We start from the raw sequence: 13,850 nt of genomic DNA on the forward strand, positions 1-13,850 counted from the left end.
TGTTTTTTATAGTTTCCGCTCTATGTATATTTTCTCTATGGCTGAAGCATTAACAATTTGGTGGTCGGCATAGAGATTATTAGGATTATAATAACAAGTTTTCTCTGTTGCAATCTCAACAGTTATTGATTGTGATTTTTGTCTCTAATGTAATAATTCCTAAGAACTTCGTTAACATTCGTGCTGTTTACAATCACGATTGGCCCCTGCTAACTATGAGTGCTGAACACTGCTCTAATCCCTTACACTACACTTAGGTTTTCTTGTATGCTCTGTTAACCTTTCTTTTATATATTTTTTTTTTCATACATTTTAACACAAAGCAACGCAGTACACTTGTTTTTCAAAGCCTCATTGTCTTAAAACCACAAACTATAAACATAATAACATCTTCGTGGCGTTTTTGTTATGGGCTCATATTAAATTAATGGCAATAAAAAGCCAGCCCTGTGCAACCAAGCAACAAATTTGAATTGAAAAAATTATGCCTAAAGCAGTTTTTAAATGGTCTTTTAAATTAAAACGCACCACTGTAACCATAAATACCAGCAATAATGCAAAAATTCAATGAAATCTTCACAGTTTAAATTTTAAAGCTAAAGCCAGAAATGTGGCGAAGAAAAGTAGGAGGTATTCCCACAGGTTTTGTTTAAGCCTAAATTATTTATTTATTATATTCTTATTGTTTGTTAATGTTAGCGACCATCATCATCATATAGATGATGATGGCTTTGATTTGAAGATACAATTTCCTGCTTTATATTTTCATATTTGGCTGTATGGTTTTTTTTTATAAAAAACTGTTAATGTGTTGTTTATGTTTTAGACAACAAGGTCTAGGTCTTTTTAAGGCTTGGCTTTAATAAATTAATATAGTTTATGTTGAGAGTTTGCTTGCATGCCAAAAACAGATTTAATATAATTTGAAAATCATTCATAAGCCATACATTTTCCTTTCAACTTTTAGAAAAAAGTAATAATGATGTCATGTTGGTTGCTGATTTATATTTATTTCTTGCCTAGAAACTTTAAAAGATTGAAGGACAAATTGCATTTATTAATTAGAAATATGTAAAACATACAAAAACACATGTCTAAGGCAAAAGCAAAAATTCTCATTAAGTAATAATAATGCAATTAATTAGAGTTTTTGTAGTTTTCAAGCTTTTTGTCTGAAATATTGTATTTTCGAGTATAAGGTTTCATTTATAACATTTTTGCCAACTAGCATTGGTTCATCTTTCCACCCATAAAACACCCATGTAATTTAACAAAAAAAAAAAAAAAAAACTACTGACAGCAATAACAATGTAAAACGAAATTAATCCAAAAACTGCAAACAAAAAAACATAATTTTTTTTTTTGCTGTTTTCAAACTTAAGATTTGAATTTGAAATGCCACATAATAAATACACATTCAAAACATACTCAGTTAAAAGTCTTCTTGTATTTCAATTGAGGTTTGTTTATTGTGTTGATTAATAGATTGTTTTTGTTGTTCATTTGTGTATTTTATTTTAATTTTGTTGTTGTTTTTGAGGAAGAACGAAACGGAACAATTGTAGATTTATTTGTCTGTCCGGCCCACTGTATATGTACTTAAGTATGTAAGTTGGTTTGAAATTTAAGATGTTGTTTTATTGAAAAATGAAATTGCAAAACTGTATTGTTGTATTCTTTTGTAATTCTAATGTAATCATATTTCATCAAGTGTATGAATGAATGAATGCATGGAATGAATGACCTGCCATTCTTTTTAACAAAAAATAAATATGTTTTTTTTTAGAAGGTGGCTGGCTGCATTTTTAGCAAATGGTTTGTGGTTGCAATTTGCATCTACATTACCAATGATTGTGGCCTAAATTTATTAAATTAATAATAGTACATGTTACACTTTTGTAACTGTATTCTGGTTTGTGAAAAATTCGTTTTACTTTTCATTACATACGTTGCAAAATTGTTAGATTGAAACTTAATTAAATTGACATAATTTCAAATGATTATAATCTATAATTATAGCTAGCTATATTAGCTAAGTAGTTCAGTGTTTTGGTCTATGCAAAATTGCAAAATAAACTCAAAATGGTTTAGCTTGTTTGCAATGTGTATTGCATTGGCACCACTTACTCTATCTCTCTCTTTCAATATGGCGAATTAAAATAATAGGGAGAGATTTACATGATGACTTTTTTGTGACTTTATGTCATCAGTTTGTATGCAAGAGGGGTGGAGTAAAAACAAATTTAAAAGAGAATTGCCAAAATCTCATGATTGAAAAGTCTTCGTGTAATACGAGATTTACTTCATTTGGTAATTTTTTTATTTGCCTTTAATCATTTACAAAATAAATTGAAAACAAAAATGTGTTTGCTTCCTCTTTGACAATCTTTGGCCGAGTGAGACCTGGATAGTTAAAGAGCTTAGATCCAATTGTCACAAGCGGGCAAAATGTTCAGTAATGAGCTAATTATTATGATTAAACCTACACCCAGAGAAAAAACAACTTAAAATCAATAAAAACCATATTGAATCAATAAGAAACATTAACGAAAGTCTAGTAAATCTAATTATAATGCACATTATTGAATTAATATGAAGCGTTCTTATTTTTAAGTTGCAAGTGTATAGCAAGTAAAAGACAAGGTCTAGAGGTTTACTCATAGTTAAAGACGTGAAGAAACGTTTAAGAACTCAACCACTTTGAAGGGAAAGTCAGACTGTGCTGTTTTAAAGATAGTGTTTTACTTTTTACATTCAAAATTCAATAACTTTTCATATGATCTGGCTGGCTAATGTGCACCCATGGTGCTAGATCCTTGTTATACCCTGAATGGAGAAATTTTGTATATTTTGGACATGTTTAGCTATTCATTTCTCAAATCCTTTCGGAGTTTTCCTTATTCAATGGTCGGATTGCCAGTTAATCTGTACAATTTTCTATATACATTAGAGTGTCTCTAATGATAATATAATTCTAAGGAATACCATTCAAACGATGCATAATACGGAAAATGTATTTTTATTCAGTTCCTAACAGAGATTAAAAATCTCGATTTATTCAAAAAAGAGTTTGACATTGCGCGAAAACATCAATTTTTGAATTTATTTTTACCCAATAAGCTTAAAAATAGGAAGTTTAAAATCATTTCGAAGAAAAATTACCAAAAATTTTGGGAGATCTTGATTTTCAATCACTATTAAAGAACTGGCCTTATTCAAAAACCTTTTTTCCTTATTCACCACGCATCTTACAACAGATTTCCAAAAACTGCCTCAATTCATAGATTTAAATTTAAAAAATTCGGTTTGTTGGAGATTGGGAGATTTAATGATTTTCAGAATCCTAAAAAAATCCAAAAATTCACTGGTGTTTACTCAATTTTGAGGCTGTGTGTATGTGCAAGTAGAAAAACAAAAGATTTAAGATATAAACTTTCCAAAATAAATTTATTTTCAAACTAAAAAAAAGTGAAAAACATTAGCAGTTGTTAATTTAAATTAGGGCATTTAAATGTGATCTCTTTCTCATTTAAAATAAATTACCATACTTATAATAAATAGTTCAAACCCATATTTAAACCAAAATAAACAAAACAGGAAAAAATTACAAAAAATAAATTATGTTGATTATACTACGCCCACTTTTCCGGGCCTTTCATTGGTTTTGTTATGGCTATTAATGGTGTTGTTGTTTTGTGGTCTGCATTATTAAGTTGATTCGTATGCATGTGTGTAATTATGATTTATTTGTCACACGTAAAAACATTTAAATTGCTATTATTGACTTTTAAATATACACAACGGGAATGTGACAGACAGCAACGTGCGTTTGTTTGCTTTTTAACAACAAAAACAGTAGCAGCAAAAAGTCGCAACCAAAAAAGAAATATAAACAAACTAAAAAAAACAATAAAAGCAACACATAACAATACGAAAACAACTACCACCAAAACAATAACAACAACATATCATTGTCATCATCTTCCATTGTCTTAAACATCAAGCCAACAGCAACAAAAACAGTAGCATCTTCTCTTCTTTTTTCTGTTATGTTTTGTTTTGTTTATTGCTCCCCACAACAAAAACAAGCCTGGTTATTAACACGGCAAAATCTCTCACATAAACACACACAGCCAAACATAAAGATGCCGTTAAAATGATTTTTATTATTTTGTTGTTTTTGTTTTGTTCAAGATGCATCAACAAGAGTGGTATAAATTTGTTACTGAATAAAACGACAAAAATAACAAATTGTGCGAAGCGCACAACACAAGGCCGTTAAAAAATAACGAAAATGGACAGACGACAGTCAGTCAGAAAAACAAACCCAGTTCATACTGTAACAAAATGTTGAAATTTATTCTACATAAAAAAAGTGCAACAACAACAGAAAAACTCAAGACAAATGTGACAAAACGTTGACTAAAAGTTTAAATGGCAACAAAATAACAAAAAATATAAACATATTATTGTTGTTATTGTCACCGACATCAAGTATCAGCCATCACTAATAAAGATGCAGCATTGCAATAAAATGTTTACATACTATTTTGTCCAAAAAAAATGTTAATTCTTTAGTTGAATTTTGGTTACAGAACGTTTTACAACAAATATATGTATGTAGATGTTTTTTTTTTGTTTTCAACCATTTATCAAGATTCCATAACAGCAAAACAACAACATGTTGTTTTATGAAAAACAAAAACCGAAGAATTTTAGATTCAAATATTTGTCAATAAATTAAATATTGCAAATACATAATTAATGAAAAAACAAGGCTTTTTAATTTTGGCAATTAATTAAACATACAGGTCCTCTAGATTCGTAAAAAAATCTAAACATTTTAAAAATTTACAAAATAAGGGATTGTTTTTTTTCAAAACTGAAAAAACAAACGAAATCGATTTCGAAAACGAAACGATTTAAAAATCGAAACCAAATGCTATGTATTTATAGTTTTTCAATCCTGCAGTTTTCGAAATTCTTTTTTAAATTTGCTTTTACTCCACTCCTCTTGCCAATAAACTCATGACTAAAAGTTACAAAATGAGTCGTCATGTAAATCTCTACCATTTTAATTTCGCCATATTGAATGAGAGAGATAGAGCGAATGATGGCAATGCAAAAAAGCTAAATTACGAGCAAGGTATGAAATTCGATTTCGAAAACGAAACGATTTGAATATTGAAAATGAATGCGATGTATTTATGGTTTTAGATTTTTTTCTCTAACAGGGCTGAATATCTACTTCATAGCCAATTATATAAAGTATGCAAATTCTTGAAATAAATTTACGTACAAATATTATATTCTATAAACATACATGTATGTAAGCAATCATTAATGATCTTATATTAGTCATACAACACCAGGGGTGCCAAGTAATACAAAAAAAAATCTGACATTTTAATGGTTTTTAGTCGGTCACATAGTTAATGTCACTATTTAATTAATAATTAAATGAAACTAACGAGCCACACAATAAACTGCACAAAACCATGAATTAAGTGTTTTCATAAAACTGAAGATAATTAATTTGATGCGAGAAATATACAAACATATTCAACAAAATATACTTTAAAAGCAATAAGAAATGCTAGTAGCTAAACATATTTTTAATTAAAGGTTTCATTCGCCTCTATAAGCGAATACAACAATAACATAATTAATAAAGTGTGAACAATATTGATCATTCAAACTACACCATTTCGTTTATAAATCTAAAAATACAAAACCTAAATCATTTCAAAATATATTTACAATTCCTCAAAGTTTAAACTAGATTTCTAATTCAAAATAAATCTTATTTATCTTTACAGACTAAAAAATGCTACGAACCTAGTGTATGCTGCGGTATTCCCTCAACCATGTTAACAGAAGATGGTTATGTTTTGAAGACACCACCTAGTCCATTTACTTATCCTCAGCCATCTCCTAACAGTCCCACAACACCTGTTAACAAGGACTACTTGCCACCTAACCCAGTGACACCAGCACGTAGACCACAACCTCAACAACCCCAACAACCACAGCCCAGACCACAACCTCAGCCAAGACCACAACCCCAGCAACCTCAACCAAGACCTCAACCACAACAACCTCAACCCAGACCACAAGCTCCTGCCTACACTAACGAGGTGAAGCCTAGACCTCAACCCGTCCCAGCACCAACTCCTCAAGCACCATCAACTGGACCTCAGTATTTGCCTCCTGCTCCTCAACCAGCTAGACCTACATACAATCCACCAGCACCCCAACCCACACAATCAGCTAGACCCCAATACAGTCCACCTGCTCCTCAACCCACTCAGCAACAACCAGCCAGACCTCAATATACACCACCTGCTCCTCAACCCACTCAGCAACAACCAGCTAGACCCCAATACACACCTCCCGCTCCTCAACCCACTCAGCAACAGCCTAAACCACAATATTTACCTCCCGCACCTCAACCTTCACCTCAAGCTCCAGTCAGACAACCACAACCTGCAGCAACTAGACCCACATTCACTCAACCTCCACGCAGAATTCCCTCAACTTCTCCACCCAAATACTTGCCACCCGTTAATCCCAGCCAACCCAAATACAACGGCGATCGTGACGTGCAATCAACCAATCAAGAGAAACAAGTTTACCAGCCAAAACCCGCACGCGGTGAAGACCAATTGTCGCCTCAAATTTTCCCACCTTCCCAGCCTCAATTCCAAGAACCAGCTCCCGTTACTCCAGCTAAATGTGCCTCCGCTTTGATTTGTACTGCCGAAAACTACTGCAGTTCGATCGGTGTGATCAGTGAAACGCCTGTTGAAATTACTCCCTTCCGTGTACCTTTAACCGATTGTCTTATTGAGGGTAGTGGAGCTGCTGGTAAATGTTGTCGTGATCCCAACTATGTTGATCCCTGGCCAGTAAATTTGGCTGGTGTTTGTGCCACCAGAAATAAGGTAAGTTTTTTTTCTTTTTAAATCTTTAAACTCTCAAATGTGTTTTCACAATATTTGTTTTTTTTTAGAATACCAAACCTCAAGGTGTTAAGGATATTGATGCTAACTTTGCTGAAATCCCTTGGCAAGCTATGGTACTCAAGGAATCCTCAAAGACATTGTTGTGCGGTGGTGCCATAATTGGAGATGGTGTTGTTCTAACTACAGCCTCTTGTGTACAAAAGTAATTAAGATTTGATAAATTATTTCAAACTGGGACAGTATTAATTTGAATTTATTTTAGTGTTGCTGTAAACGATATCCGTGTTAAGGCCGGTGAATGGGAATTGGGCAGCACTAATGAACCTTTGAACTTCCAGTTGATGGGTGTTAAGAATGTGGCCGTACATCCCAGCTTTGATGGCAACAGCGGATCCAATGACATGGCTGTTTTGCATTTGACCGACCGTTTACAATTCGCTTCCCACATTCAACCCATTTGCATTAGCGATAAGGATCCTAGTCCCTCGGAAACTTGTATTACAACCGGTTGGGGCAAACAAGCTTTATCCAGTAAGTATTTTCATTCTCAATGCAATGTTTTGTTAATTTTCTTACTAACAAACAAATATTTCAGTTCATGAGGAAGGCGCCATTATGCATGTTACCACCACCAATTCTGTGTCACGCAGCGATTGCGGCGCTGATTCCAGTGGTGTCTGCAGCACTACCAACTTTGATGCTTGTCAATTTGATTCAGGCAGTGCTTTGGCCTGTGGTACTGGTTCCAGTGTTCTACTCAAGGGTATTTACAGTGTTGAAAACGCTTGCGGCGAAGGCCAAGCAGTGCGTTTCATTAAACCCGATGTAGCCTGGGTTAATAAGCAATTTTTGGAAAGAAGTAAACCTCTTCTCTTGAGAGTGTAAAATACTATAATTATTATTAACACACATTCAAAAGCCACAAAAACTAAATCAGTCTGAAAAAGTGTTAAGTGCTACAAAAATATCAAAAAACCAGAATATAGATCTTAGTATTTTTCCTGATTTCTCTTCACTCAAAACTCACAGCTAAATTATTAAATATTTCATACAAAAAATCCTACACCCACACCCATAAAAACCCTCTTTCTCTCGCCATCTATTCAACACACCTCCTTTGTCTTTTTATTTAATATATCATACGAAAATGTTAAACACACTCACTCACCCTCAATCCCAAAAAAAAGAACACAAGCCTGCCTTTAGATCTTTAATTTCCTGCCCTTTTAAGGACTTACACCCTCCAACAACTATTTCCGTCTGCGCAATTTTACTTAGTTACAAAATGTTTTCTTTAATTGTTATTTTAAGTTAAGATCGTTTTCTTCCATTTTATTTAAATCTTTAGAGACATGAAAATGAACATTTTAAACAAAGATTTTAATGAAAAATTAGCTTAAAATATATACATATATATAAAAATAATTAAATTTTTACTGCAATTACATAAAAAAAAATTGAGATTATTGTTTGTTCTTAGTTTAAGTTCTTTTTATCTTGTATGTTTTTCTTAATTTTCTAATCTATTTCTTTTTTATTATTTTATTTTGTTTTTAATTTAAACATTGACTATATATTTTCATTACGTCATCATTAAAACATAAACAATACTATAAATTGTATAAAAAAATTTAAAAAAAATAAACATTGTATAATTATTTATGTCTTATTGAAAATGTTGTATAAAAGTAAACTTTCTAAATTAAGATTCTAATTTAATTTTAATTTTTTTTAATAAAGAATATTTTTAAATAAATAAATTTAATACCCTGATGTTTTAATGCATAGAATAAATACCTAAAAGGGAAGTAGGGTGAAATGTCAATGAAAAAAATTAAACAAAAATTTCTCTCTTTTCACCTATAAGTCAAACAATAAAAAATACCTGGCAATATATTCTCATGAATTAGGGTTTTGTCTCTCAGTTACTTATCTAGTTGTTGTCTATGTTTCAATGGAATATTTACTCACAATTGTATTGTCACCAACTGTGATATCATTTAAATAAAATACTCTGAGAAAATAAGCCGAATATTCCTTCATCACTTCCATATTTTCTCAAAAATCAACCTTAATATGTAAATAACTCTGTAAATATTGAGTTTTTAGAGAAAATGAGCTCAATCACGTCTACTTTTTATCAAAAATCTAACATTTACTTTTTGATAAAAGTAAATGTTTATATAAAATCTGTGTCGAATGCCGCGTTTTTGGAGAAATTAGAATAAATCTGTGATCACTTCGACTTTTTATCACAATTCTATCTTAAAACGTAAATAACTCTGTCAATGCTGCGTTTTTGGAGAAAATAAGATCAATCTGTGATCACTTCGACTTTTCGATAAATAAAATGGTATGTCTTGAGTTACAAAACAAACTCGCATCCCACTTAGAAACCAAACAGCTCTTAAGGGAATAGACCTAAGCTTTCTTTTGAGCAAAAAAAATAGTAAAAAAAATGGCCCATTGTGAAAAAAATTTAGATTTTGCCTTGAGTTACAAAACACTTATTTTGGTATATATACCACTCGCATCCCACTAAGCTACCAAAAACCTCTTAAAGGAATGGACCCCAAGCTTTCTTTCGAGCAAAAATATCAAAAGTCGCATCGCACTAAGCGACCAAAAAGTTCTTCAAGGAAATGACCTAAGCTTTTATTTTGAGCAAAAAAAATTAAAAAAAGGGTCCATTTTGAAAACAAAAATCAATAAAGTTTTTGATTTTGCAAAAAAAGTCAAAAACTTTATGTTTTGAGTTACAAAACATTTATTTTGATAGATATCCAACTCGCATCAAACTAAATGACCAAATAGGTATTCAAGGAAAATATATTTGGGTATTTTATTTATGTTGCATTTGGTAGTTGCAGATTGCCAAATATATAAGCTTTCTTTTGAAAAAAAGTCAAAAAAGTTTTTGATTTCGCAAAAAAAAATTCCCAAAAATTTTTTTTTTTTTTTTGAAATATTGAAGAAATAGCTTTTTAACTATTTGGGACACATTTTACTAAGAACAATAGGTAACAAATACTGAACGCATCTAACACAGAATGTTCTTGACCGATATTGTTGAAAAATTCTGTCGGAATTACTCTCCAATAGGACTAACATTCGTCCTATCGATTCAAAAGTTGGTTCACTTGAATCCCCGATATATATTTTTTATTACAAAATTTTTTTGTTTCCCAATTTAGTTTTACCAAAATTTTTTTTATCAAAAATGGGCTTTCACTAAATTTTTTTTTCCCAAAAATGTTTTTTTTGGAAAAATTTTTGTTTTACCTAAATTTTTTTTACAAAATGTTGTTTTACCTAAATTTTTTTTACAAAATGTTTTTTTAACAACATTTTTTTTATCAAAAATGGGTTTTCACAAAATTTTTTTTTAAAATTTTTTTTTCCAAAAAATGTTTTTCACTAATTTTTTCCAAAATTTTTTGGAAAAATTTTTGTTTTACCTAAATTTTTTTTACAAAATGTTTAGTGAAATTTTCGTTTTATTTATCAATTTTAATTATAGTTAAATAATTGTTGATTTTCCCTGATGGTGCGTGCTACACAATGTAGTAGCAAAATATTGGAAATAAATCTGAGCTCAATTAATTATAATTAAAAATGTTTACAATATAAAGGCTATCGATTATAGTAAATATTCAGTCTAATAATGTTTAGACTCAAATATGCTTCAGCATGTGAAACATTGAAAGCATGTACATTATAATGATTTACAAAAAAAATTAAATGCTTTATAGTTTTTAACAATTCAATCATTTATTTAATTAAATATTTCTTATTTTTCGTTATTAGTTTTCTTTTTGAAAGAGAACCATATGAATTTTCCATTTTCGATTCTAGGAATGTTTAATTTTCCCTTGAATATTAAACTACCTTATTAAAATAGCATACCTTTTTGTTGTTGTTTACTTCCTAGCCTCCTCATAATGATTAAGATACCATTGTACCGAAGTCATGATGGCCTCATCAAAGTTCGTAAATGTAAAACTGGGCAGTAGAGAACGTAATTTTTGATTTGAAGCAGTTTTCTTATATTGACCATCAGCTTTCGAGGTATCACATTCTAGTTTTCCCTGGAAATCGAAAGCTTTAGCAATTGCCTCGGCCACTTGATAAATGGTCACTTCTTGAGCCTCATCAACACTCAAAATAATGGGTTCAACACTGTTGTAATCGCGTAAAACCCAAATCATTAACTTGGCCAAGTCTAAGGAGTAAATAAATTGACGCATGGGTTTGCCAGAACCATAAACAGTAAAAACTTTTTCCGTTTCCGCCAAGTCTTTGTTGTCATGCATAAGTTTATGCATGCGATAGATCATGCCAGGTATAACATGACTGACTTCGGGTTTATAGTTGTCGTGGGGTCCAAAAATATTGCAGGGTATAACGGAGGTGAACATGGCACCGTATTTATCATGATAGGCATGATTTTGTATGTCTATCAAACGTTTTGCATACGAGTAGCCATAGTTAGAGGGATGTGGAGGGCCATTGTGCACCATGGTTTCGTCAATGGGATAAGAAGTTTTGTCGGGGAATATGCAAGTGCTCAGACAAGAGACAACTTTAGCGCAACCATGTTCATGGGCAGTTTGTAAGACATTGTCATTGATTTGTAAATTAGTGCGCTAAAAATGTCAATGTACAACAGAAACAATCGATAAGATACAAAACCACAGACATGTCACTTACCAAAAAGTCCAAATTGTTGTTCATATTGTGAAACAAACCACCCACCATCGCTGCCAAGTGTATAACATGCGTTGGTTGGACTTTATCAAATAATGCCTTAGTTGCTTCCAAATTTCTGGAAGAGAAAGTTGGAATCATATTAAATATAAAACAAATCGTTTCAGACAAAACTCACGTCAAGTCAGCGTCTTTGGAACCGGCAAAAAACCATTCTTCATTTGTGGGGTTTTCTTGTTTTATAACTGCTTCTAAAGCTTTGCCCACTAAGCCAGTACCACCAGTCACTAATATTTTATGCATTTTTAAGCAATAACTTTTAATTTTTCCTAAATAAAACTAAATATGTTGCAGCCAAAAATATAAATTACAGCAACAAGTTGTTTCACAGCTGTTCTTACTAAATAGTATTACCATATTGAAATTGTAAACAAGAAGAGAACAGACTTGCCAATCATAAACAAATTTAGTTTTCGTGGTGAATATAAATTCTAATTAGGAAATGGTGAGTTTTAATATTGTACTTGAATGGAAATATTTCAAAACAAAAAAATAACCGTTAAAGTGATAACGCATAATCATGAATAACGGTTTATTTTATCAAAACAAAATTTTCATAGATCTTTGGTTTACTAATAAAACGTGAATAAAAATATTACAATAAATTGTTTTAAAACAAAACTGAATTAATTCAATAAATAGTTATAGGAAGCAAAAATATTCGACAAGACATCGGACATTACCGGTTTCAAATTTGATAAAATTTGTTACACACAGATTCTTTATAGTCATACAAAAATTAAAATTTTTGAGATGTTCATAATTAGAGAAAATAATAATAATGGTTTTAAATTTGTTTATTAAAATACATACTCCGAATTGAATAAGTTAACTTTCGGAACGAATTACGCATTTTTTCTAAATTTTAAAAATGTTCAGCTTTTTAAATTCATTTAGTAATGAATAGTTCCCGGGAATTGGGCAGATTTACTTAATATTTCCCGGGAATGGATAAAGTCCGGGAAATATTAATATAGTAACATTGTACCGAACTGTCTTTATTTACAGCAATTTTCATCAATGATATTTTATATACATTTTTAATATATGTATTTATTATTATTAAATACCATGAAAAATTAAGGTAATATACAAATTTGAATTCTAATTTTTATAACTATGAATGATTGCAAATTATATGTGTTGTCATATTTCTTGACTGTTTTAGTATAACTTTTAATTTTCTTGAAATCTATATATTTATTATTTAATATTTACATAATTTAAATAGAGATGTACATCATGTACTTGCTACAGATGTCAGTAATAAAATAGATAAATAAATTTTGTAGTTCTAATTAGTATAAGTGTGCCGAATTGCAAATGAGTGCAGTTATACATACATACATATTTCTTGAATATTTTAGATCTTTATTATTTAAAAAAAAATTTTTGTTTTTTATTTTTTTTTTTTTGTGAATTAGGATCCAAAATATATATACTTTGTAGGGCGGAAAATTATATTGTGGAAATTACAAACGGAATGACAAACTTATATATACCCTTCTCACGAAGGTGAAGGGTATAACAACGCAAATAATCAAAAAGTAGTTAAATATTATAAGCCTTTCTTATTCATAAACCATTTTTAAATTTAAACAGCGTTTTAAAACAATATATCAATATATCAATATATCAATATATCAATATATCAATATATCAATATATCAATATATCAATATGTCAATATATCAATATATCAATATGTCAATATATCAATATATCAATATATCAATATATCAATATATCAATATATCAATATATCAATATATCAATATATCAATATATCAATATATCAATATATCAATATATCAATATATCAATATATCAATATATCAATATATCAATATATCAATATATCAATATATCAATATATCAATATATCAATATATCAATATATCAATATATCAATATATCAATATGTCAATATGTCAATATATCAATATGTCAATATATCAATATATCAATATGTCAATATATCAATATATATATATTGTCTGTCTGGCCGCATATTCTGCGCGTTTTTCGCCCAATGCACGCTTCAGACGAATCTGTTGCATTCTGTACAGTTCCTGTGATGTTCTGGTCAGATTTCAGCAGCTCATAATAGGTGAGACC

At 30.3% G+C, this 13,850-nt stretch overlaps 2 protein-coding genes across 2 annotated transcripts in view; one reads left to right on the forward strand and one right to left on the reverse strand.

The window, feature by feature from the left end:
- scaf (scarface) overlaps positions 1 to 8,730 on the forward strand; it is a 51,431-nt gene extending 42,701 nt beyond the window's left edge. Inside the window, exons 4-7 of the mRNA XM_065512147.1 lie at positions 5,820 to 6,944; positions 7,013 to 7,167; positions 7,228 to 7,496; positions 7,561 to 8,730. Of these exons, the coding sequence (XP_065368219.1) occupies positions 5,820 to 6,944; positions 7,013 to 7,167; positions 7,228 to 7,496; positions 7,561 to 7,850 (1,839 nt within the window). The 3' untranslated portion in view covers positions 7,851 to 8,730. The remainder of the gene's footprint in view (positions 1 to 5,819; positions 6,945 to 7,012; positions 7,168 to 7,227; positions 7,497 to 7,560) is intronic.
- A 1,980-nt stretch (positions 8,731 to 10,710) lies between these two features.
- Gmer (GDP-L-fucose synthase-like protein) lies at positions 10,711 to 12,014 on the reverse strand. Its single transcript, XM_065511300.1, has 3 exons — positions 11,851 to 12,014; positions 11,676 to 11,790; positions 10,711 to 11,611 (listed from the first exon to the last, which is right to left on the reverse strand). The coding sequence occupies exons 1-3, from the start codon at positions 11,973 to 11,975 to the stop codon at positions 10,886 to 10,888; spliced, it is 966 nt and encodes a 321-aa protein (XP_065367372.1). The 5' UTR covers positions 11,976 to 12,014; the 3' UTR covers positions 10,711 to 10,885.
- Between the last annotated feature and the right edge of the window lie 1,836 nt (positions 12,015 to 13,850).

Source organism: Calliphora vicina, chromosome 5 (genome assembly GCF_958450345.1).
Source record: "Calliphora vicina chromosome 5, idCalVici1.1, whole genome shotgun sequence".
Lineage (NCBI taxonomy): Eukaryota > Metazoa > Arthropoda > Insecta > Diptera > Calliphoridae > Calliphora > Calliphora vicina.